This window comes from Oncorhynchus tshawytscha, linkage group LG16 (assembly GCF_018296145.1).
Source record: "Oncorhynchus tshawytscha isolate Ot180627B linkage group LG16, Otsh_v2.0, whole genome shotgun sequence".
Lineage (NCBI taxonomy): Eukaryota > Metazoa > Chordata > Actinopteri > Salmoniformes > Salmonidae > Oncorhynchus > Oncorhynchus tshawytscha.
In genome coordinates, this window is record NC_056444.1 from 39,757,364 (window position 1) to 39,784,692 (window position 27,329).

Consider the following 27,329-nt stretch of genomic DNA (forward strand, 5'->3'; position numbering starts at 1 on the left):
TATTAGAGACACATTTCCCTTAGATTACACATACCCACAAAGAATTCTAAAACGAATCCAATCCATATATATTGGGTGAAATACCACAGTGTGCAATCACAACAGCAAGATTTGTGACCTGTTGCCACAAGAAAAGGGAAACCAGTGAAGAACAAACACCATTGTAAATACAACCTATATTTGTTTATTTGTTTTTCCTTTTGTATGTTAACTATTTGCACATAATTAACACTGTATATAGACAATATGACATTTGAAATGTATTTTCTTTTTAAACTTTTGAGTGTAATGTTTACTGTTAATTTTGTATTGTTTATTTCACAAACCTATGTTTCCTTTGCCTATAAAGCCCCTTAAATTGAGAGGCAAAATAGAGGGAGCATACTTACAGTAAGTTCACACAGGACACCAGATAAGAGAAGCCCCCGGCACATAGACTATTGCAGCATAGATACTGGAGGCTGAGACAGCGGGGGTAGGGGGACGCTGTGGCCCTGTCCGATGATACCCTCGGACAGGGCAAACCAGTCAGGATATAACCCCACTCACTTTGCCAAATTACAGCCCTCACACCACTAGAGGGATATCAACAGACCAACTTCCTACCCTTAGACGAGGCTGAGTATAGCCCATGAAGATCTCCTCCACCGTACGAGCCCGAGGGGGCGCAAAACCAGACAGGAAGATCACTTCAGTGACTCACCCCTTTCAAGACAAGTAATAGCGAAAAAAAAAAGACGGTCACGACGTGACACATCCCTCCTAGAGACGGCATGGAAGAGTACTTGTAAGCCAGTGACTCAGAGGCAGAGAATCCCACTGGAGAGAGGGGAGCCGGCCAGGCAGAGAAGGGTGGTTCGTCACTCCAGTGCCTTGCCGTTCACCTTTGCACCCCTGGGCCAGACTATACTCATAGGACCTACTGAAAAGATGAGTCTTCAGTAAAGACTTAAAGGTCGAGACCGAGTCTGCATCTCTCACATGGATAAGCAGACCATTCCACCATTCCACAAAATTGAGCTCTATAGGAGAAAGCCCTGTCTTCAGCAGTTTGCTTAGAGGTTCTAGGGACAATAAGGAGAGATGGGTAGGAGCCAAGTCCATGTAATGATTATAGGTGATCAGTAAAACATTGAAATCAGCCCTAGCCTTAACAGGAAACCAGTGTAGAGAGGCTAGCACTGGAGTAATATGATCAAATTCTTTGGTTCTAGTCAAGATTCTAGCAGCCACATTTAGCACTAACTGAAGATATTTAGTGCTTTATCCGGTAGCCAGAGAGTAGAACATTGTGGTAGCCTTAGTGACAAAAGCATCGATTAGCTTTTCTGCATAATTTTTGGACAAACCGTTTCATATTTATGCAATGTTACGAAGATGGAAAAACGCTGCCCTTGAAGTATTCTTGATATGTTAGTCAAAAGAGAGATCAGGGTCCAGAGTAACGCAGAGGTACTTCAGTTTTATTTGAGACAGTAAAACCATCAAGGTTAATTGTCAGATTAAACAGCAGAACTCTTTGTTTCTTGGGACCTAGAACTAGCATCTCTGTTTTGTCCGAGTTTAAAAGTAAAACATTTGCCTCCATCCACTTCCTTATGTCTGAAACACAGGGTTCCAAGGTAGGCAATTTCACCATGTCTCATCGAAATGTAGAGCTGTGTGTCGCCTGCATCGCAGTGAAAGATGACATTTTGTGTTTCCGAATGACATCAGCAAGAGGTAGAATATATAGTGAAAACCAATAGTGGTCCTAAAACGGAACTTTGAGGAACACAAAAACAGCATCCACAGAGACAAACTAATATATTTCCGACAGATGAGATCTAAACCAGGCAAGAATGTGGTGATCCATGGTGTCAAAAGCGGTACTAAGCTCTATGAGCACCAGGACAGATGCAGAGCCTTGGTCTGACGCCATTAAAAGGTCATTTACCACCTTCACGAGTGCAGCCTAAGTACTATAATGGGGTCTAAAACCAGACTGGAGTGTTATTGTATACATTGTTGCACTATATAGGGAATTGGGTGCCATGTGCGATGCATCCCCATTCTCAATCAATCTACAGACTGCAGCAGTAAACCGTGCCACGCATAGGGAATAAGAGGGAGAATGAATTATTGACTAAATAGTAGGGCTGTGACGATACCAGTATCATATTTTTTTCAATAGCAAAAATGAGAACTCGAAGCAGATCAAACTCTTTGGTCCTTTAAAAACCTGCTGTATGTAAAATATTGTGTGCTGTAGCTTGCAAAATTAATACGTGACTCCGGATGACAACGTGTTTGTTTTTGTTTCCCACATCAGTGCTGTTTTCCTAAAGAAGTTAAATCCGTTTTTGTTTACCTTGCCACGATGTCATCTCGGCCCTACTAAATAGTAAAGGCAAGCTAATAAGAAAAGTTCCCCCCATTTTAAACATCACACAGGGGCTTATTAAGGCTCCCTGACACTTAACAAGGTCTTATAATGTCTTACACACACAGGCACATTAAGGTGCTGTATATGCACACGCACGTTTAACTCTCCTTCTTTGCTGGTATTTTACTCATGAAAGGTTGGGGACATTCACCCGTGGTGTCGTGTGACCCCAGACATAGAGTACATGCGTGAGGACACAGAATGGCCTTATAACGTTAACCTGGGGTTAGTGTAGGGAGGGCGGCACGGTCACATCGCCGGAGGACTGATTATGGCCTGTGTCCCATATGGCTCCCTTTCCCTTTTATAGTGCACCATAAAGGGGATAGGGTGCTATTTGGGACGTAGCACCAGGCTTTTCATCTCTTCAGTGGAAAGCCCATCAGCCAGCCGTCTCAACCGCTGAGGAGGAAGAAGCTGTGGGAAGGGACAAAGCTCACTTGGTCGATCACTGTGCAAGTGTGCATACGTGCACATGGGTGTTTGTGTGTGGGCCAAGCATGTGTGAAAATAGAGATCCTATAAATTCTATATGTAATTCTATATGTGTGTGTGTGTGTATCCGTTTCTCTGGGCTGGTCTATTTAACGGGCAGACATACTCTGTAGAATAAACCATTGGGAGAGAGGGGTTGTAAATCCCCAGGCTGCGCTCCATGATGAAATGTCTGCCGGGTGGTCTCCCTGCTGTTATTCCACCTGGATTGATGGTTCCCAGACGCTAGCGGTTAGCACTGGGATGGGTTACACTTAGTGTGTGTCCCTCACACACACACACTGTACACGCTGCGGCCCTGTTCCAATACTTTGAACATGCATCCTTCCTTCCTTGTACACGTGGTTTCTGCTGTGTGTGTGTGAAAAGGTCTGTAGAAGAATGGTCATTCTACTAGGCTTAACATTAAAGAGATTCTCTAACGTTTATATACTTCTTAGACGGTAGTTCTGAAAGTAGTGCTCACGAGCCAAACGTGGTCCCCGACGATTGCGTTACTGCGTCGCAGATATGTTCGACACGTCATTTCTCTCTCTCTCACTGCTGTGTGTGCATCTTCAGCCCCTCACTCAAATGGCGAGGGGCTGAAGCTCATTGACTTGAACGCTAATTGCTAGGGGGCTGGCCCACGTGGGGGAAAATGGCGCAGCACAGCTTCCAGAAAAAGTTGCTTTCAAATTGGGGATTTCGTGGTTAATTGATGTAAGACAGTAATTCTCCTCATAGATTGATTATGCATGTAGGAACTACACATTGACATCCAGCCCAAAGCCGGAGGTATAAAAAATACTTAGTAGTCACTAAAGTTACAAAGGGTCTTTAACTTCACTTTCGAGGAAAAGGTCTGGCTAAAACATCAGTCCACTTTTGAAGATCTATAGATGTAGGATCTTAATTTGAGCCAGTTTGCTACATCAAGAAAATAATCCTGCAGCAACAAGAATTGGGAATTAATGTGGATTATAAATAATGGCCTTTTGTTTTGTAGGGGTTGATACATTTTTGTTACAGCAAATCAAGTCTGAAATGTTTAAGCGGGAAACTAAACGTTAGAAGCCTTTTTAAACCTAGAATACACTACAAGTTTGCATTTCCAGCTGTGCAGGAAAATGCTCAGCAATAAAAGGGTGATCAAATTAAAATCCTACATCTGTACCAAAGGAATCTATTCACTCCTGCAGTTAAGATCAGATGTTGAAGCATATAACGGGGTTAGTCAAGCAATTGCTATAGCATCTCACCTCCATCAAAGACCTCAATTAAACTCTGGGTCTAACACTACCCCTACGAATAGTTCTGAACAAAAGACTGCTGCGACCTCATTCATAAGGCTTCTCGGAGTAGGAGTCCAGGTCTATGTTCAGGTCCTCTCTGTCCATATTTTATTTATTTATTTTTATTTCACCATTTTTTTAACCAGGTAGGCAAGTTGAGAACAATTTCTCATTTACAACTGCAACCTGGCCAAGATAAAGCAAAGCAGTTCGACACATACAATAATACAGAGTTACACATGGAGTGAAACAGTCTATATACAATGTGTGCAAATGAGGTGAGATAAGGGAGGTAAAGGCAATAAATAGGCCATGGTGGCGAAGTAATACAATATAGCAATTAAAACACTGGAATGGTTGATTTGACAGATGAGTGTGCAAAGTAGAAAATAAATAAATACAGTAGGGGAAGAGGTAGTTGTTTGGGCTATTTATAAATGGGCTATGTACAGGTGCAGTGATCTGTACGAGTATGAAGCGAGGGCCAGCCAACGAGAGCATACAGGGTTGCAGTGGTGGGTAGTATATGGGGCTTTGGTGACAAAACGGATGGCATTGTGATAGACTGCATCCAATTTGTTGAGTAGGGTGTTGGAGGCTATTTTGTAAACAACATCACCGAAGTCGAGGATCGGTAAGATGGTCAGTTTTACGAGGGTATGTTTGGCAGCATGAGTGAATGAGGTTTTGTTGCGAAATAGGAAGCCAATTCTAGATATAACTTTGTATATAAATCTCCTTCATTATGATCCAAAAGAAAACTGTTCCAAGATCAGTAGTCCTACTTTGAAACAGAGTATGGGCCCAGAGGCTGCTGCTCACCTCTTGAATTATACCCAGGATCTGCAGGGATAGTCTGCAGCAACCTACTGGATAATTCAAGAGGAATGATGTACGGACTGCACACTCACTAATACCGACCATTAATAGATACATGATTGCTTCTTAAATCTGCCATGAACCACTAGGCTACCCTGCCGCCCCAAAAGGATATGGTTAAAACATGTCTAGCCTGTCTATCGATCGGTAACAGGGTTGACATGTTATGCTTGAGTGGCTCAGTTTTACACCACAAAATGTCCAAAGAGAGTAGAACCTGCTTTTACTCGATGTTCAGTGTTTCTTTTGAAAATAGTTTCACCATTTTTGAAAAAGAGTGTTCAGTTCAGGGTTGACCTTCATGAGGGGCAGACGTAAATGAAACCCTAAATCACATGAAATAAATCCTAATCTCAAAAAGTTACTTTGTCAAAGCAACGAAATAACGAGGGCTTTACGATGGTGAATGAGGGCCTACTTAACTCTCAACTGTAAACCGATAATATCACAATGTACTGTACAATTTTCTTTGTACATTGAGCCCTTAAGTTAGACAAAATATTGCTTTTAACCTTATAGAAACAGAAAGGGGTCATTGCACATTTTTTTCCCCCTTTGCAAATAAACAAATAAATATGCAGTAAAATTAAATAAAATATTTCCTGCCAAATATAAGTGTAGTCTTTTTTTCAGCATAACACCGGTCATTATGAATTCAAGTTGTAAACCTTTTCAAACTAACTTCTTCAAGCATTTACCAAGACAGTCTGTTTCTCAGTTCACCACGTAACAATTCACTGCCTCCCTCTTCACAAGTCCCGTGTCAGGAACACCAGCCTATCGATTAGTTTCTGGCTTCATAGTTGCCCTGTGGCATGTGACCGCAGTGCTAAATGCTCCCTCAGAAGGGCCAACTTGTGGCAGGGAGATGCAGAAGTATTTCTTTGTCAGAACTCACTTGTGGGGAAGCGTGAGCTCACCACCACTCCAAAGGATCAGCCTGACTGTCTGCTGCCATCAGAGTGTAGCTGTCCAGCTCTCCCTCTGTGACCTGTCCTCTGGGTTCTCAAGGTAGGTGCACTACTGCTTTTCTTGAAGAGGCTCCCAAGGCTCTTCTTGGACTTCTTTGCTGATTTGTGGAGCAGTGGCAACTTCTTTCTCTCTCTCGCTCTGGTCCTCTTCAAGAGAGAGAAGTCTCCCACGGCCGTGTTCCCTACAAGGAGTGCTTCTGTCTCGGAGGCAGCTCTCACCTCCACCAGCTTCTCAGTGGTCATGTTAGGTGGTCTTGAACCTTGGCTACAGCAAGGTAGCCATGGTGAGCAGCTCCTCTGTTTCAGGGTCGGTGTATTTGCCATTCGGGGAATCGAGGACCCTCGTCTTAATCTCTCGGGTCAGTTTGGCGTTGACCTTCATTTGGATTTCAGAACCTTCGTCTTGAACAAATGGAGGACGGGCTTCAGATAGGACACACTCGCGTATGTCTCTCCTGACGGGGCGTCTGAAATCCTGGAGGTGCTTAAGTGCTGCAGTGATAGATTCAAAGACATCAATGTCTTGCCAGGAGGATGCAAGGTGCAGTGTTTTTTTGTTGTTGTCTGCTGCCAGGACTTGTGTGATGGCCTTTTCCTGCTCCAGGACTCTCTCCATCATCTGCAGTCGAGATCCCCACCGTGTCGAGGATTCTGTGATGATCTCGTGGAGGATCAGGCTCAGTTTATCCTTTGCACAGCCACCGTGCTTCTACACCTGCATTGCTTGCTGTTTGGGGTTTTAGGCTGGGTTTCTGTACAGCACTTTGAGATATCAGCTGATGTACGAAGGGCTATATAAATACATTTGATTTGATTTTGATTTGCACATGTCAGGGCCTTCTGCTTCTTCCAACTATAGGAAAATGTGCTGCACACTCCTGTGGTCCAGGAAACCCGAGGTTCATTTTGGACACTCCTCTCTGGGGGAAATTTAAAAAATATATATATAATTACATATTAAATCACAATTATTCAATAGAAATAACATTGCATCTGCTGTAATTACAGCAATTTACAGCATGGACAATGGACATGATTACACATTTTAATCCATCTATAGCGTTGCATACAACTGTTGTGATTAAGAGAGCTACGTTGCTTTAGAAAACGGGATCATTTATTGAGTAGGCTATTTGTTATTGAGAGGATAGATTCATATATTGACGCTGTAGGCTGTGTCAATTATAAATACCATCAATGTAATGTTTGGATATTGCACACGTTTACAAATATTATCTACCGAGCTCTGTGTTATGGACGTTGAGACGTACCAATAGCAATGTGTTAGCCCGTGTCTGAAACAACCTAGTCCAGTCCATTAAGAGGTCTGAAGGCATTTGCAGTGTCCAGTTGTCTTCAATGTAATGAATCGTGAGAATAATGTATGGCTCTCGTATGTTGGGTCTAGAGTTCGAATCAACTTTGTGAAACAGTCTTTCTCCACAGTTTAAAAAAAAATGGGTTCCATGTCTTTCGCTATGTGATACGTAATTGCACTCGTTCTCTCATTCCACGTGTTGCTCTTCTTGTCATAGGGAGTTACCACTAACGAATGATGCGTTGAGTGATAGCGGAGTGCCGGTCTGGCTTGAAGATGTCTTGGGACTTGCTCCGGGGGTTTGTTGCACGCATTCTGGTAGATTCTTCATATTCGCGCACATGTATGGTTTTCAGGTTGTGGGAAAAAATACTGCTGGTGTTTCCACCTTTTTGACGAGCACAATGCGTCGACACAACTTACACAGTACTGTTGGTTTGGTCGAGGTCGGACATCTTAAAGCCGAACCAGTTCCAAACGGCAGAGGAGCCCCCCTCCCCCTTTTTCCCCCGAACCAATTGTTCGTCATCCTGTAAATCAACCTCGATAGCGTTATTTTCCTTGTCTTCATGCTTGTTTGATTTTTGGACACTGGCTTACGAACGGAGTTTACTTCGCTAAACGTTTGCTTACTCTGCAGTTGCGCGTGCTTGTTTTGTTGACTTTGATTGGCAGGCAGATTGCATGTGACCTCCATGCTTCTACCTTTTTGCTTTGCTAAAAAAAAAAGAGAGACTGTTTTTAATAAAAGATAAACCATTTGAACTAGCCCACTAGGCTGTATCACTCAACATGTATTAATTTATCACGATATGGCAAAATCCATATCATGGCACATTCATACCGGTATACCGCCCACACCTAACTCAAAGGGATGTTCAATGTCAGCTGTTTTTATTTGTACCATTCCACCAATGGGTGCCCTCACAGACCTACCTCCAACTTCCTTCATCCTGGGCACAGAGACATACAATTTGTATTCTCACGAGTTCATCTGACTCAGGGGAAGCAGATAAAGGGCGTCGGGGCCAAAATCCTGAAGTATCCCTTTAATCTGATGGGACACCAGGAGTTACAGGACTCTCTGTCCTTGTTGTATATGTGTGTATTACCGTGCTCATTTAGCCTATAGGCCTATCTGCACTGTTACCGAGCTATCATCCAGAGCTACAGTATCATCCATCTGGCCCCTCAGTGCAAGGCATTAAGCGTTAGGGAGCCTCACTAAAATGGGTCAAACGCAGGCACACACACACACACACGGTTGGACCCCCACCCCTCCCATCGCAGGTTGCATTCACTATCTCTGCAGTACTCGATACTACCTGGATTTAGAAGATCTTGTTCCACTATGTGGCTTTTCACTGGGGAGAAATAATTTATTAAATTATAAGTCTCTGTGGATAGATAAAAATATCTGGATGGATATGAAAAGATGATGGAGGGTTGGTTTTGTGTGTGTGCGTAGATGTAGGATCAATAAAAGCTGTGTGGGAGTTTACCCCGAGCACAGTAAATCCCAGAGGAGAGGAGATGTGTCTGAATAATTGACTCTCCAACCATGGGTTAAACTCACCCTGTCGCTCACCTTTCTACTAGCCCCATAAGAATCTGGCAAGTACACAGCCAGGTCGCTCAAGATCCAAGGCGATATTTGGACTACCGACCAGGTACCCAGGACGTTGGGAGATTATGGCAAAACCAGCCACTCTGGGCAACAGTGAGCGCTATTACCATCAAGTGGGCTTGCGGTTTGTTGCTAGGGTGCTGGGGATGGGCGTAAGCCGCAAGTACCGACTCTGAGGGTTGCGTGTTCAATCAGTGCTATGCACACTTAATTTCAACCATTTTGAAAGGTTTCCCTAACCCTTACCTTAACTATTCTGAATTAATGCCTTAAACTTAATGTTTTAACCCTATCCCAAACCTTAGGGACAAGCATTGGGTATTCTGAAGTGAAACTGTGAGAGCTTGTTGCTAGGGCAACCACCCAGTGTCGTAGTCGAGTCACTAAGCCTAGAGTACGAGTCGAGTCCTCTGTGCTCGAGTCCGAGTCGTGTCACGAGTCACTGGCTGAAGTCCGAGTCACCAATGGTCGAGTCACGAGTCCATCAATTTATAGTTGGTGTTATTATGCAATTGTTTCTAGTCCCCACCAGATGGTGGTATATCTCCAACTAATTTACTAATCATCACTACCTCAAGTTCTACTCAACCTATTTTAAACTACTTCATTATTATATAAATGAATGGCAAGTCAGGCACTCGGCTACTTTTTTGTAATCGCCCACTAACATTTTTGTCATTTATTTATTATTGCATAGTGAAAACTAAAGGGAGACTTGTCAGAACCTGGCTATGGGATGCAAAGGGGGGGGGGAGTGGGCGGGAACAGCGAGAAAACGCATTCAAAGACACAGCCTACTTTCTATACTCAAGGGTTGAGAGAGACACCTAGCTAGACTGTTATTTTACTATTAAACTGAATACTAGTATTGTTTTCAATTTCGTACAGCAGTTTGTGTTTCTTAATGGTTGTTACGGGAAGGCAAATGAGGCGCTTGCGCGATGTGTAGCCTGTGTTCGGAGCTGGAGTGGAGCCTGTCTGCTCACACTCATCGCCTGCTCCCCCGCGGCTCACCAGTTGATGTAGACTGTGTGTGCCCTGGTGTGGCTGGCCCTTCCCACTGATAAAGGACAGAACCCTCGTTGCTCTGCTCACCCAGTGCTGCTAATATTCTCCTCCTCAGTCTCGAGAAGGAGAATGTAAGTCACCAGTGGTCAAGTCCCAGACCGTGAAACTGCAACACTGCGGCCACCACAGATACACAGAAAGTAATCGATGCACATCCAGCCTACAGAAAGGTAATTGTGTAATTAACTAAGTATACCTGGAATAACCTGTGTGTGTGTGGCCGTAAGTCAGCGTCATTAGAGTACAGCGGGACCATTGTTATTGAACCAAAGCCATAGCCCCTATAATTGCGGTGTAATTGGATCACAGACTCGTCATTAACACTATTTACCCAACGCCTGAGCGTGGCATTCAGTGTGTACTGTACATGTGTTTGTTTTCCTTAAAGCTCCCCAGTGACCGCCAGCTGTATAGCTGTTTAATATCTCACCGTTCATCATCATCATCATCATCGTTATTACAATGGGGGTTGTCCTATAGCTTAATATACTGTGTCATTATGGGGTGGTAGAGGGAACACGATACATAGGCGACAAGACGGGTAACACTAATGAGTCCCCTGTTGTTGCTAGTTAACAGGGAAAGGAGTTCATCTGATGGGGCACCAGCATAGGGAATGTAGTTGGGGAACAGGGTCGTGTTCATTCGTGCACACCGTAGCAAACCATTTTGCAAGAGCTTCATGTTGGACATATTTAGGTAGTCCCTCGCTGTTTCGGTCAGTTTTCATCCGTCTGGTTTCTTTTTTTTTTTTTTCTCCGTCCTTGCTATTCATGTTATTTTGTTACTACATTATAATACATTCAATAACGCTGGCATAATGACAAATACTATCTAGTGCTAAGTGCAAATTGTGGTATTGAGAGGCTTTTGTTGCTAGCTGCATTGCAACCAGTCTGAGAACACCTCTAGTAAGGAACAATATGTTACAGGGAGGAAAGCAGCTACTAAAGCCTGTTCCATTAAGAGTTACAACTTTCAGACACAGGAGGCACACACACACACACACCAAACACACGTGTGTAGCATGCCGTTCTCAATATCCCGTTGGCTTTGAGACGAGGAGTGACAGTCTCTCCGATTGGAAATGTCAGGCGCCACCTTAACACTCTCCGTCTTCCGTTTATTATCCCCCTTTTTAATTGTTCATTTGTTACAGCGTCCAATTATTCCGCCTTCCCCTCTCCGCCGCCTCACGTTCCACCTCTCTGTTCGCTAACTCCCTCCCTCTCCCCCCCCCTCCCACTCTCCCTCCTCCCGGTCTCTCTCCGTCGGGGCAGTGAGATGAAGCAGGAGCTGGCGGAGGAAGGCAGTAGATGCTCCATCCTCTCCAAGCAGCACCGTTTCAACGAGCACTGCTGTATCCGCTGCTGCTCTCCCTTCACCTTCCTGGTCAACCCCAAGCGCCCGTGTCTGGACTGCCAGTACAACGTCTGCAAGACCTGCCGCACCTACAGCAAGCGAGAGAAAGCCTGGCTCTGTACCGTCTGCCAGAAGACCAGGTTAGTCTACTACGGTCTGAATCCTGTCTATCTCACTGGATGAATGAATGGATAGAGAGAGAGCGAGCGGGAGGGAGAGACAGGAACACCAGAGTGAGATGGGGAGACTAGGGGGAAAGACGGGAGGCGAGGGAGAGCAGAGGGAGGTAGAGGGGGGGAGCGAGAGAGGGAGATAGCTGGGTTGGAGCCCGGGGAGAGAGAGAGGGATGGAGGGAGAGAGAAAGGGCAGGGAGGGAAGAGTGAAAGAGGTGGATACTACACTGCTGTCGCTGTTACTACAGTCTGTCAACGCTGACCAGAGTTAGTTAGGAGTGAAAGAGAGGGAGGGAGAAATAGAAGACGGGCAAAAAGAGGGAGCCCGGGGAGGAGGGGGAGAGAACAGCGCGTCGTGTCGGAGAGAGCTCTTGGGAACGAGGGGAAGGACGGGGTGGGGGGGGGTTGTGAGGAAAGGAGAGTGTATGAGGTGAGAGACGGAAGAAAGGTGTTTTTTGGATGCTGCAGCCAGGTGTTGTCCATGTTGTATATGTCCGGAGGAGAGACTTTGTGTGTGTGTGCATGCTTGCCGTCATAGCACAGACAAACTCCGACACCAACATGAAGCTAGACTAACCAGGCTTCACCGTATTGAGCTGCGTTACAATGGGAGGATGATGAATTGAGCAGAGTATGTTGTGTTATACGGGCTATACTCTAGACTAGGAGCTTGATGAAAACCAGAACACTGCTTTTCAAGGGTGTGTGAACTGGGTGGGTGGAAAGCTGTTTGTGTCTTCACCTAAGTGTGTGTAGACTTCATATGATATGTGTTTGTGTCATGTCATATATGTGTGTGAAAGGGGATATTTAATCAGTCACAGAACTAAAAGCATTCAATGGAAATGTCTTCCGCATTTAACCCAGCCCTTTTGAATCAGAGGGGTGCAGGGGGCTGCCTTAATCGACGTCCGCTCCAGCGTCACACTTTGTTGTGTGTGTCAGCCTTCTGGGTGGTTTTAGATACATGGATGGAAATGCCTGAATGATGGCCCAGTCAGTCTTCTCTACCACCTGAGTCCCTGACATGGAAAACTGTGTTTTCCTTACCATCTATGACAGTGATATCACAGTGTGTGTGTGATGATGGAACATACCAAGGCGTGGTATAGAATTAGACACGTAGCCCCAAACTGGGTTTACGAGACAAAACTGTTGATTTTTTTTATCCATCAGGGTGGAGGTTGGTTGGTCTTTCTTTCTCTCTTGCTCGGTTTCTCGCTTCAGCCCCCCCCTCTCTCTTTACTCCCCTTGTCATTCCCTCCCTCTCTCTCCGCCCCCTCTTACTCCCTCCCTCCCGCCATCTTTATCTCCCTCCATCCCCCATCTCTCTCCAACCCCCTCCCTCTCTTCCTCCAACCCCATCACTCTCTTCCTCCATCTCTCTCCAACCCCTCCCTCTCTTCCTCCATCTCCCCCTCTCTTCCTCCAACCCCCCCCTCCTTCTCCATTCCTCCAACCCCCCCCCTCTCTTCCTCCATCCCCCTCCCCTCTTCCTCCATTCCCCATCTCTCTCCAACCCCCTCTTCCTCCATCCCCCTCCCTCTCCAACCCCCTCTCTTCCTCCATCCCCCTCCCTCTCCAACCCCCTCCCTCTCTCTCTCTCTCCATCCCCCATCTCTCTCCACCCCACCTCCCCATCTCTCTCCACCCCACCCCACCTCTCTCTCTCTCTCTCTCTCTCCCCCTCATCCTTCCTCTCCCTGATACTACCCTAAGGCAAAGGGCTGTAGCTCTCTCCAACGTGTTAATGTTAGTGAGATGAGTAGAGACTTTGATGCGTCCAGCTCTTTAATACACTCATTACTGTTCAGAGTCACTGATATAAATGATACTAAATGCTATCATAATATCAACAACCATCATGATGGGATGTATTACCGCATAAGACGGCCTCCATCCCAAATGGCACCCTATTCCCTGTGTAGTGCACTCCTTTTGACCAGGGCCCATAGGCATGTTCTTAAACCGCGTGTCCATACTAAACACACACGAGAATAACAGCATCGATTCGATTACAGTCAATCCAGTTGCTTGTGTAGCTGAAGCGATTTTTGCCGCTGTGCAATTTAAAAGATCAAAGCCCGCACTCTCCTTTCTCTCTTCGCTCATAACAAACTACTGCCATAAAAATCCACGGCTATTTCACCACCTTGCCTGATATCAGGCCGTCAGACCTGGGTTTTTGGCGTTCGGCTAGTGACTTGCCACTGTGGGCTGCTTATATTTCTCCTCCCCATTTAGCGCGGTACTGTAGTGTATTGCTGGAGGTGTTGGACCGACTGCATGTGTGAAACAGCCTGTCCGTGTGGCTGGCTGTCTTCTGGACTGCACGTCAGCCGCTCCCACAGCCTCGCAGAAAGAAGGGTGTATGAAATGGAGCCCTGCCAAACTGTTCCAGGGCTTCAAAATGCCTGGGCTTTTTCATTTGAAAACCCACGTTGCAGTATTTACACAGTAGCTATTTCTCTCCTGATTACATCAATTGGTAATGTGGTTTGATTATAAAAACATACGGGTTGATTTACACCAAATTATCCTTTTGCATCGCTTCAAAAGCATTCTCTGTACACAGTTTATGCTTGTCCTACAGGTGTGTGCATCAGAATAATACCCAGACTTTATTTTGGCTGCTATCGTCTTCACCAGGGTCGTATTCCTTAGTGCACACCGTAGCAAAACATTTTTTTTTCCAACGGAAAACTGAAACAAGTGTCTTAATGGACAAGTTCAGATAGTTCCTCCATGTTTCAGTCTGTTTTCTTAGGGCTCCTGAGTAGCGCAGCGGGCTAAGGCACTGCACCTCCGGGTTAGAGGCGTCACTACAGACACCCTGGTTCGAATCCAGGCTGTGTCACAACCGGCCGTGATTGGGAGTCCCTTTGGGCGGCGCACAATTGGCCCGGCGTCGTCCAGGTTAGGCCGGTGTAGGCCGTCATTGTAAATAAGAATGAGTTCTTAACTGACTTGCCTAGTTAAATAAAGGTGACATACTTCCGCTTGGTGCCGAATGAATACGACCCAGGTAGAGATGTACTGGAGCTGAGACCTAGATGGTGTCAGACAGGTAACTGGGCGAGCCATGTGGAAAGGTAATCAGATTGATGCTAGCTTCTTCTAATGTGAGTCTTCACTGTAGTGACAGGCCCGTCACACTATCTGCCTGTAAGTCCCTGAACTCACACACTAGTATACGCACACATGCACACGTACTCACACACCCCTACCAGTCTTCAATGAGCAGGTGCATTGAGCGTCCCAAGCGTGACCGTGTCTAGTCTGGTTATATTAACCATGCGGTCCATCCCTCAGTTCATACGCACACACACACACACACGGTGGTTGACTGGCCAGTTTCTGTCTTTTTAATGAGAAATACAGACACGCGTCCTCACTGTCTGGGAAGCCTTTTCCTCCCTAGAGTCAGACACACAGACTTTTACTACCTCTCTTCGGGAAAATGGCAGAGAGACAGAGATGTAGAAAGGCTGGTGTCATGACAGCGAGTGATGCAAAGCCACAAACTGCCTCCCCGTTCTCCAGCAGAGCAGACACTCTGGCGAATGACTATGAAATCCTCTTTGTAATTTTTTTTCCCCCCTCTGAAGTTGCCGCGTGCTGCTCTCCCCACATCCATCTGTGAGAGGAAGTCGCCGTTCTCCCCACATTTTGCATTTAAACCTCGTTCCCCGCTCTCAATCGGACTAGATGGACCCACTCTGCGTCACTCTATAGAGTAGACTGCACTGAATGGGGGTGTTAGGGAGATGAGGCATTGTGCTGTGAGCTGGGGGTATGTTTAGAGACTCACTCTATTTCCTTTCCCAAGAAGCTTTTAGTCAATTGAAACGGTTCGGGCCAATTGCAGAGTGGAGCTGAACACTCTACCTGCAGCCTCAGTCCACTTGAGTTAGAGCAGTAATTATCTCCTCCTCTCTCTCTCTCCCTTTCCCGTTCCTCATCTCTCTCTCTTTCTCGCTCTATTTCCTCAGCTTTCTCTTGCTCGCGCTCTTTCCTCATCTCTCGCCATCGCCCTCTTTCCCCATCTCTTTCGCTGTCGTCCTCCCTCTTTATCACGGTCTCTCCCTCGCTCCTCTCCTTTAGACTCCCTGTCTGACATGGTAGCCATTGACCAGAGAAGACGGGTGGAATTGTCAGTGCTCGTTTAGGATACAGTTAACAGCCCGTCCTTCAGAAATTGAAACAGCCTAATTCACAGACCTGGTTCATTTTTACCAATTGAATTCGTGCAGGGGCTTCCTCAAAACTAATTACAGCTGAACGCTCTAGCCTAGAGGCAATCTCCCTGTGTGTGTGTGTGTGTGTGTGTGTGTGTGAGTGTGAGTCAGGTACGTACGTGTGCATGCTCTCTGTCCTCCCTGCAGTTCTCGTGACTGTTGCTCTGTTGGCCTCATGTGTTCTATCAGAGTCTCTCTGTAGGGGCTCAGGTGTGTATCTGGATCAGGTGATAACCCGCTGCTGTTACTGCTGCCAGCCAAACAGGCATCCATCCGCTCTGGCAGGTGCCAAGCCAGTGTGTGTTTTTTTGGGGGGGTTTGCAGTGTGTCCGCGCTGTGTGTGGTTGTCACCTTGCAGAGATGTCTGACTCATTGTTGTGGGATAATATAGTGGTGCCATGGTTTCTCTGTCAGTCTGCAGGCCTCCCTGGTGTCTGTGTGTGTGACAGAGTGATACCCAGAGAGTCAAGCCTCTGCCACTCACAGCTGTGGCCCCAACTCCATTGTGGCTCCTGTTGTACCTCCAGTTTCACCAATTCAGCATTGCGAGTCAGGAAACTGAGTCCGTCAACATCGTGTCTGCACTTGTGCTGTGTGCTCTGACGCCCGTTGTGTGTCCTCAGGTGACTTCAGTTGTATTAGTTCTGCACAGTGAATTAATGGAGCTCTCCACGTGAAAGGGCACTTTCAGATGGTTCAGTCTGTGAGCGGCTGGGCCTCCCTGTTCACACACAGGCGATTGGGAATGTTGTGATTCTTAAATCAGTTTATGGGATACCAGGACGACTGCTAAGCCCTTGTTGTTTTATGGGTTAATGGGAAATGATTTGAACTTGTTTTGTCTCACAGTAAAACAAGTACAACATCTACACTCTCAAAAGCAACTGTGCAGTGTTCCCGAAGTTGTGGATTCTGCTCGTCACAAGTCCTTAGTGGGAGACCTATCGAAACACAATTTTATCAGAATAACACTAGTGCTTATGTAACAGTATAACTTTAGACCGTCCCCTCGCCCATACACGGGCGCGAACCAGGGACCCTCTGCACACATCAACAACAGTCACCCACGAAGCATCGTTACCCATCGCTCAACAAAAGCCGCGGCCCTTGCAGAGCAAGGGGAACTACTACTTCAAGGTCTCAGAGCAAGTGACGTCACCGATTTTGAAATGCTATTTAGCGCGAACACCGCTGACTAGCTAGCCATTTCACATCCGTTACAATTACACCCAAAAGAAGACTGGAAGGGGGACCCAGTCCTTCTGGAAAAACTGCATAAATGTGCTCCCAGCCCACATATTCTATTGGCTATCCAGTTAGCTTTATATGTGATCTGTACTAGTGTTGGCATCAGTCTTTTGGTCTCTCTCCAACCCCAGAGTGCTGTGTCTCATATCCTGCTGTCGTGCTGATCGGCCCCGCTGAAGTCTGTCTCCAGGTGATTCAACCGAGCTGTGATTGGCAGATCAATGGCTCGGCTCTCCACCTCTTCTCCCGTACTTCTTGTTTTCACACTGGGAGGTCTTTGATGCGACTTGTGCAATTACTCCTCTCTCTCATGTAGTTTCATCGCTCCATCTCTCTCTCTTCATTTGTGTTCTCGCTTTCTCTCGCTCTTCCTCTCTCTTATATGCCTCTCTGATAAATAGCAAGCAGGGAGGGAATCCTGAGGTGCTGCTGGGTTAGAATTCTCTCTCGCTCGTTTTTCTTTGTCACTCCCTTGTTTTCTTCCTTCCTCCCTGGTTCGTGCAACACTCTTCCCGAGGGCAAGGCGGTTCCATCTGATCCTGTGCCACAGCGCGCTCTCCAGCGCACGACCCAAAGTGAGATATTGACACCTCAGCGTTCATATTCACCACGCATTCCCTCCCTCCTGCCCGAGAGACCCCTTTGAAGAAGGAGAGAGCCAGGGAGAGTTGAGAGAGCTGGAGGGAGAGCGAGGGTAGGGAGAGCGAGGTAAAGATAAGGAAGGAGAGAGTGGATTGGAGAGTGAGTGAGGGTAAGGCAGGAGTTGATCCCCTTCCAATGAAAACATTTCCATAATTGCATAAATCCTTTCCCTCATCACCACAATGTAGCAGTTATGAGTATAATGAGTATTCACTCTCCCTGATGCACTTGGGCATGCCTATAGGTCCTTATCAATAAAACGTCACAATAGGGTGCAGAGCGTTTCGATTAGCCTGTTCTGGGGGGCAAGGATACCAAATAGTTAGACAATGTATTTAACAAGGACAACTGCGTGCCGTTGGTTGTAATGTCATCACCTCTCGAAGAGCTGAATTCAGAACTACACATGACCGATTATCCCATGCAAAACAATTACGCACATTTAGCTCTATCATCACGGCAAGTACCTGCATGCTTTTCATGATCAGAAGGCTAAACATCAGCTGATCACGTAATTTTCAGATACGCCTCACCATATCGCTCAATAAGCAGTCACCATTAATTGGGTATTTGAGTGATGTAAAAGTAAACTTTACTGTACTTGACAAGTATGGGTGGTTTAGGTTCATTTTCCATCTTTTGTGCGCACTGCCTGTCAAGCAGCAGAAGGGCGCATTCGCATTTGCCGTGGTACCGTTAGCTGATAACGTTTACCTTGCAAACTACGGGTAGAAACGTTGTAGTTGGCCAAACGTATAGCGGTAAAGTAGACCTAATGTATGCCTACCTAGCGACGTTAGCTAACATTATACCCTTTTCAACATCATTTTAAAGAAAGTATTTAATCACGATTGCTGCTGACAAAACACGATAGGCGATTGATTGATGGGCCACGTCAAAATGGCTAGCTAGCTAATAACAGATCACGTCAATATAGCTAGTTAACAAGCTAACTTTCAGGGGATAAACTAGATGGCTATATTCAAATATTGTTTGATTTGCTTTCCATCGATAGTGGTGATGACAGGCAACTTTACCAGGACGAGGACTTGCCGATGTCAAGGTCTTTCCAAAAGCCTAATCTCCGATGAAGAAAGCTAAATCATGTTGTTTGCTTAGCTAGCTAGCTAGTCACACGCCAAATTGACAAGGGGATCTTCACGTATCTGGAATTGCATGAACAATTGATGTTTACTGGTCATGAAAAGCATGCTGTTACTTGCTGTATAACTCTGATGATGATGATGATAGAGCTCAATGTGCGCAATTGTTTTGCATGGAATAATTAGACATTTGTACTTCTGACTCTGCTCAATAATATTAAAACCAAATCATTATAACATTTATTTTACAATCCCTTGAAACACGACATAGTTATCAATGGAGCCAAATCCAACGTAATTGTGACGTCTTATTGAAAATGACCTGAAGCGTACAGAGAGACCTTGTGGCCGTTTTTGTCATCTTACAATTTGTCATTTTTTCAGTTGACTGAACTGGGCTAAATACCTAGAAATTCTGGTTCTGTGGCTAACAGTGGGTTTCCACACTCGAGATGCACCTCTATCTCACACACATACAGTGTATTAGGACACCGACACACGCATGCATAGAGTGGAGAAATGCAGCGTACACACTCGTTGATTTGTTTTCTTCTTCCTGGAAAGTGAGGCATTGTGGATGCATAGCAATTAGCTCTATATGCTAATGCTGATATCCCACTGTCCCAGGTGTGTGTGAGAGTTCTGAGACCCTTTAATTGCTGTTTATTTTAATCTCCCTCTCCCCTCTTTCACTCATCTCTCTCTCTCTCTCTCCCTCTCCTCTCTCCCACCCGGATGCATATCAATGATTCTGCACAGCTCCAGGTTTGCATCTCATCTTGGCTCCACTCCCATTTCTCACTTGTGTGTGTGTGTGTGTGTGTGTGTGTGTGTGTGTGCATGCATGCTAGCCTTCAGAGGTGAACTGTTGGAGCCCTGTAGCAGCTGGAGTGATTCCCTTGTTGTGGAGCAATGCATTTTGAATTAAGGTTATTTTTCCTGACTGGCTATGGATTTGTGGTACTCAAACCAAGTTTGGGGTGTTTTAATTCACGGCATAAAATCATCAAGGGAAGTTCCAGTTTTGTTTACTCCCAACTCCCTAAAACTTCAACTTATCCGAAAGCACTATATTTCTGTATTTTTGGTCACAGAGAAATGGCACTGGCACAAGACGGAAATGTAAGTGACTATTGAGCAATAGATGTGTCAAACAGCATGGCTGCACCTGTCTATCAGTCTGGGGTGATATAACCACACATTCACCTGTCCTTAGGCTACTTACTGCCCAATCTTGGCTGCAGATTCACAACAACTACTACTGCACAATGTTCAGCTCTCTACTGCTAGCTGTATCCTTGTTCTCACTGCTGGCACCCAGTCAGTTTTGAAGCTCTGTTGGTGAACAGATTTGTCACCGGAGACTGCCTGACTGCAGTGTAAAGACCCTCCTAGGCTAACGCTAGTTTAGCGCCAGTTAACACTCAGCACACACATGCTCCCCATCCAATTTTGTCCCGCTGTTGTTTGCCGTTTTTGTTTTCTAACGGTATGCAGGCAGCAGACGTTTTCTGGGCGTCCTCTATTTGCAAGTGGGATTGATTTAATAATTGTTCACACCCAGCTGCACATGTTTATTCATCGTAGAGTCCACTGGGCCATTTGGTGGTTAGCGACATGAGGCTTCCCCTTGCCTCCCTAATAAATCACCCACCTTGCTGTATTTCAATCCCCTCTTCCTCGCAGATAGGCCTATGGCATTACTATTGTTGATCTTTGACCCCAAGCAATCAGCTAGAGTGGGTTTTTCACTTTAGACTACTGTACATGAGGTTTCTAATCTGTCAATGGAGGGAGTGTATCCGAACCCAAACCCATGCTGAAGTAATGTTTGTATCATAGCAATCTACTACTATGATCTGAAAAAAAAAGTCAAAAATCAAATCAACTGTAGTGATGTAAAATCCCTATAAATCCCTATAAAATCTGACCATGTTGGATTGCTGACAGAAGGCTTGACGCCTACAAGTGCCTTCTAGTGTGTAATTTCCACCTGCAGAGCAGTTGCTTATTCATCGTGTTGTTTATGCGCTCTCCATTCCCATCTAAACACATTTAGGCTCCGTCTCAAATGGCACCCTATTCCCTATAAAGTGCACTACTTTTTGACCAGGGCCCGTAGAGAGCCTATGGTCAAAAGTAGTGCACTACATAAGGAATAGGGTGCCATTCGGCACACAACCCTTAGTATTTAACATTCCTGAAGTTGGAGGGAATCACCATGGACACCTTTTGCACATGCTCAGATGGTCACCAATAGCGACCAGTGCAATTTATACCAGAACAGAATCTTACAGCTCTTCCCCCTATGACCACTATTACTAAATTTGACCACGTTTACATGAATGATACAGAAGTGTCTATTCATCACTTTGGTGATCGAATCCCCACATTTCACACACAGCTAGAACAGGGTTTTAAAAACGTGTAGATACAGGGCCATCACAGGATTCGGGCATTAACCCCAAAGGAGACTTTTTCCAATATGGCCCCCAAACATCTCAATGGGTTCTTATTGGATCCATTTCGCATGAACATACCTGTATGAAATAATATTATAAACTGGGTGGTTCAAGCCCTGGATGCTGATTGGCTGACAGCCATGGTATATGACAACATTTATTTCTACTGCTTTCACTTTTACTGTATTATTTCTTTGGGGAACTGTGGGGGGGATCTTGGAGGGCTGGTGGCCTGGTGGTTGGGAGCTTGGGCCGATGGCTGATAAGTTGCTGGTTCGCATCCCCGTTTATGACCTTGTGGGAGACCTGCCGATGTGCCGTTGAGTTCGGAGTTGACCCTGGTTGCTTCAGTGGGTCGCTCTGGATGGGAATCTTAGATGACTGAATTCAATGTAAATGTTGAGCGGCTTCACTGCAAGTAGACTAAGTTTTAATATTCCACAAAAAAAAACATAATTGTAATATAAGCTGAATAAACTGCATGATCGTTACACAGGTGGACCTTGTGCTGTGGACAATAAAAGGTCACTCTAAAATGTGCAGTTTTGTCACACAACACAATGCCACAGATGTTTCAAGTTTTGAGGGAGCATGCAATTGGTGTACCGACTACAGGAATGTCCACGAGCTGTTGCCAGATAATTAAATATGCATTTCTCTACCATAAGCCACCTCCAACATTGTTTTAGAGAATTGGGCAGTACTTCCAACCGGCCCCAAAACCGCAGACCACTCCAGTACAGGACCTCCATATTAGGCTTCTTCACCTGCGGGATCATCTGAGACTAGCCACCGGGAAAAGAAGATGAACCTGAGGAGTATTTCTGTCTGTAATAAAGCCCTTTTGTGGGGACAAACATGTTCTTATTGGCAGGGCTTGGCTCCCAGTGGGAACGGGGGGGGGGGTCTGTTATTGTAGAATAATAATGGAGACATCAACACTATGAAATAACACCTATGGAATCATGTAGTAACCAAAAAAGTGTTAAACAAATAAAAAATGTTAGATTCTTCAAAGTAGGCACCCTTTGCCTCAATGACAGCTTTGCACACACTTGGTATTCTCTCAACCAGCTTCACCTGGAATGCTTTTCCAACACTATTGAAGTAGTTCCCACATATGCTGGGCACTTGTTGGCTTCTTTTCCTTCACTCTGCGGTCCAACTCATCCCAAACCATCTCAATTGGGTTGAGGTCGGGGGATTGTGGAGGCCAGGTCATCTGATGTAGTACTCCATCACTCTCCTTGGTCAAATAGCCCTTACACAGCCTGGAGGTGTGTTGGGTCATTGTCCTGTTGAAAAACAAATGATAGTCCCACTAAGTGCAAACCAGATGGGATGGCATATCACTACAGAATGCTGTGGTAGCCATGCTGGTTAAGTGTGCCTTGAATTCTAAATAAATCACTGACAATGTCACCAGCAAAGTCCCCCACACCATCGCACCTCCTCCATACTTCACGGTGGGAACCACACATGCGGAAAGCATCCATTCACCTACTCTGCATCTCACAAAGACAGTTTGTGAGTTGGAACAAAAATCGCGGTTGGAACAAAAATCTCAAATTTGGACTCATCAGATCAAAGGACAGATTTCCGCCAGTCTAATCAATGTCCATTGCTCGTGTGTCTTGGCCCAAGTCTCTTCTTCTTATCGGTGTCCCTTAGTAGTGGTTTCTTTGCAGCAATTCGACCATGAAGGCCTGATTCACTCAGTCTTCTCTGAAAAGTTGATGTTGAGATGTGTCTGTTACTTGAACTCTGAGAACATTTATTTGGGCAGCAATTTCTGAGTCTGGAAGCTCTAATGATCTTATGCTTTGCAGCAGAGGTAACTCTGGGTCTTCCTTTCCTGTGGCGGTCCTCATGAGAGCCAGTTTCATCATAGCTCTTGATGGTTTTTGCAACTGCACTTGAAGACACTTTCAAAGTTCTTGAAATGTTCCGCATTGACTGACCTTCATGTCTTAAAGTAATGATGGACTGTCGTTTCTCTTTGCTTATTTGAGTTGTTCTTGACATAATATGGATTTGGTCTTTTACCAAATAGGGCTGTCTTCTGTATACCCTCCCTACCTTATCATAACAAAATGCATTCCAGGTGACTACCTCATGAAGATGGTTGAGGGAATGCCAAGAGTGTGCAAAGCTGTCATCAAGGCAAAGGGTGGCTACTTTGAAGAATCTCAAATATAAAATACATTTTGATTTGTTTAACCCTTTTTTGGGGGGTTATTACATGATTCCATATGTGTTATTTCAGTGTTGATGTCTTCACTATTATTCTACAATGTGGACAATAGTGAAAGTCAAGAAAAACCCTTGAATGAGTAGGTGTGTCCTAACCTTTGACTGGTACTGTATATCTGGCACAGCTGGCTAATTTGGATGTGAATTTTCCATCACCACAACCATTTTACGGTATTATTGGACATGCTACAATTGTATTTTTTACAGGTATGGTCATGCGAAATTGATGAAATAAGATCTTATTAAGTTGTTTGGCAGCCATATTGGAAAAAGGCTTCCGTTTATGTGGGGATCCTGTAATGGGCCTGTGTCTACAAATGTTTTTAAAACCCTGTTCTAGATGTGTGTGTGAAATTTAGTTCCTCTATTGCCAAAGATATACAATCCCCCAAAAATAGCCGCCCCATTACATGGACTTCAATGGCTAAGCTTGTCAATGGCACAATAAAAAAAAAATAGTTGTACCTGGTGTCTTCAAAGTTGTTTAAATTATGTATCATTTGAAAGGTACAGTAATATCATGACCTTTCAGAACCACTTGTCAAACAAAGTTTGAGGGTTTAATTTTTAACGTAATTTACACAGATAATTCTGAAATGTACCATAGAGGGTCAAAGTTATGTTGACTTGAGCATTCTTGAACATGAGTCTGTCTAATATCTGAGAATCGAAGCTTTCCAATGAATTGTGTTTAAAGAGTATACGTGAGGAGTAACTGACGTTGTTTGTCATCAGGTAAAATCCCTATGGAAGAAAATGTTTGGATGAAGGAAAGTGTTGTAATACAGAGACACAGGACATTTGATTGCTGCTGCGTTCTTGGCTAGGTCTCCCTTGCAAAGAATACTGTGTCTCAATGGGCTTTTCCTGGTTAAATAAAGTTTTTTTTTTTTTTTTAAGTCCATGACACATCGGCATCCCAATTTAGCCCGACGGCTCAAATTTGGAGATCTGGCTCATGGACGAACACACACACACACACAAGCTATTTTCCATATCTCAGTTTACCACAATCCTCCTCCCAAACATCCTTGTTTTGTTAATCTGTCACGGTTTATAACGGGATTAAACGACATGTTTACCGTTTGCCTCTTGGAATGCAACCGTACGAAATGGAGTGGAATGTAATTGTCAGGTTTGCAAATGGCCGCCTAGTGCCTGCATAACTTCATTCTGAGTTGTCCCTGTCCTGCTCTCAAACAGATCTGGTGTTGCCCAGCCAATCTTCCTATCCTATTATAGAAATAATTTGAGTGGGCGATTTCTCGGTTTGTGCGCGTGGATGCTGTCCCTCCATCTGTCTCTCCTGTGGTCCTCTCTGAGATGGGACAGAATGCACAGACAGCCAGCCACAGGGACTCTAGTGAGGGAGAGAGAGGCAGAGAGAGAGAGAGCGAGCTCATCCTTTGTCGTCAGTGACGAGAGGGAGCGTACGAAACATCTACATAAACGTACATGCATGGGATGTCTTTTGAGACGGGAATTCTCTCTCAGAAGGCCTGTGTTTACAGAGACAAGGAAGGGGAGGACGCATGTGTAATCTCAACTGGGACTTCCTAATGGTGATTCAACCATAATGGAACACTGCTCCATTTGGAGAGAGAAAGAGAGCGAGAGAGAAATGTGCATGGTTTCTACCGCTTGTCTGGTGCAGTCATTGATCCATCCTCGTTTGTCTCTCCCAGTCTGTTTATTGACTGCGCTGAGTGAGTAGTGAATGAACCAGGCTTGGCTATGGACTGGCAGATAGGCTTGCATCCCAAATGACCCCCTATTCCCTACATAGTACACTATGGGCTCTGGTCAAATTTAGTGCACTATATTGGGATTAGGGTGTCATTTGGGATGCAGATAGAGATGTGTCTCTGAGCATACAGGACATGCCAGAACAGACTCAGCCCCTGTGGGCATAGATGCGCAATCATATACACACACACTAGCGGCCATTTGCTGCTTGTCAGTACAGCTCAGGACATGGGCCAAGCAGACTGATGAGTTAGGCCTCTGACTGACTGCTGTCTTATGGACGAGTTAGAGCCAGACAGGAAATAGAATGAGTCCACTCTATATCTCTATCTGACACAGGTCTGCATCCTAAATGACACCCTATTCCCTGCTTAGTGCACTACTTTTGTCCATGGCCCATAGGGAATAAGGTGACATTTGGGACATACACACATAACATTGGAGCTGGAATTCACTGTCCATGTTGTATCAATGATTATAAACTTGGTGGTTCGAGCTCTGAATGCTGATTGGCAGAAAGCCGTGGTATATCAGTATACCATGGGTATTACAAAACATTTTATTTTTATTGCTCTAATTGTGTTGGTAACCAGTTTATAATAGCAATAAGGCACCTCAGGGGTTTGTGGTATGTGGCCAATATACCACGGCTAAGGGCTGTGTCCTGGCACGCCGTGTTGCGTCGTGCATAAGAACAGCCCTTAGCTGTGGTATATTGGCCACATACCACACCCCCTCTGGCCTTACTGCTTAAATAAACATTTTCTTTTTTGCTTATTCATATACTGCAGCTATATAATACAGAACTCCAAGAGACCTCCGTTTTGTGGTCAGTTGCCAGTGCCTTTTTATTGCTATTCTATTTCCCAAAGAATATGGAGTTAATATGCACCCAGATCTGTTCCATTGCCAATGGAGATAGTTTGAGATCATGCAGAGGGAGGAGGAGAGAGTTACCGACAGTGAGCGAGGGAGCAAATGAGAGAGACGGGGAGCGAGAGAGTGGAAAGAGAGGCAGGGAACGAAGGAGAAGTTGTCCCCGTAGTGTTTTTGGCTTGTGGCTTGCATTGTGTGTATAACTTGAAGGAAAGTGAACCGCAGGGACTCGGGAAGCCACAGTCGGTGCTTGTTTGGGAGAAGAGGACATTTTGTCGGTTTCTTAATTGTCAGGGCTGCAGTGACGTGCCTGCGTTTATGGGCCTGTTTTTGGCAATGTCTCCTCATGTAAAATGCACTCAAATGACTGGAGAATGTGGGCTTAGGGTGACGAGCGTCGAGGAATTATTCTGATGGGAAGAAGACACACACACACACACACACACACACACACACACACACACACACATACATTACATTACATCTCTATTCATTCCTATTATAGATATGCTTTTATGAGTAATCCATGCACACACACACACACACACACACACACTGGAGTCTTTCTCTGTGAGCGAGTCCATTGAGGGAGTTTTAAAGTGTTCTGAGCCCGGACCAGAGAAAACACACTCGTCTCTGCAGGGCACGGCGATTCACTGTGTGTTGGTGGAGCAGCTCGATACGACTGAAGTTGGAAAAAGCTGCTTTGTTAAGAGGGAGCCGAGAGCAGCGAGAGAGGATTGTTTAAAGCACAGCTGAGTGCTTTTTTCTCTCTCTGTGTGTGTGTGTGTGTGTGTGTGTGTGTGGACATGAGCCACAGTACAATAGCTTATGATTTACACTTATATATCCCGCACTGACCATGTAACATGAACACTGATAGATAATCAGTTTTCTTGAGAAATTACATAGATACACTAACACACTGTCGGTGTATGGAACATGTGAAACATCTGGCAATGAAGTATTTTCCGTTTGATACGTTGTACTACCAGCAGTATGCAGACATGTTACAACCCTGATGGTGGTGGGTTTGATCCCCGCCCTCGTCTTTTCTGACTTTCTCTTCTCCTGGCCTGTCTTACCCATCTGTTTCTACATTGTCTAAATAAATCTGGAGAAAAAACGTATAGGATTCTAAAATCAGTGGGGTGGTTTCTAACAGGGAT

The 27,329-nt window shown here is 45.1% G+C and overlaps 1 protein-coding gene across 1 annotated transcript in view; it reads left to right on the forward strand.

Annotated features, from left to right (window-relative positions):
* Positions 1–27,329, forward strand: part of LOC112215150 (rab effector MyRIP-like) — a 147,942-nt gene that overhangs the window by 79,506 nt on the left and 41,107 nt on the right. Inside the window, 1 exon segment of the mRNA XM_042299152.1 lies at positions 11,338–11,559. Coding sequence (XP_042155086.1) covers positions 11,338–11,559 — 222 coding nt within the window.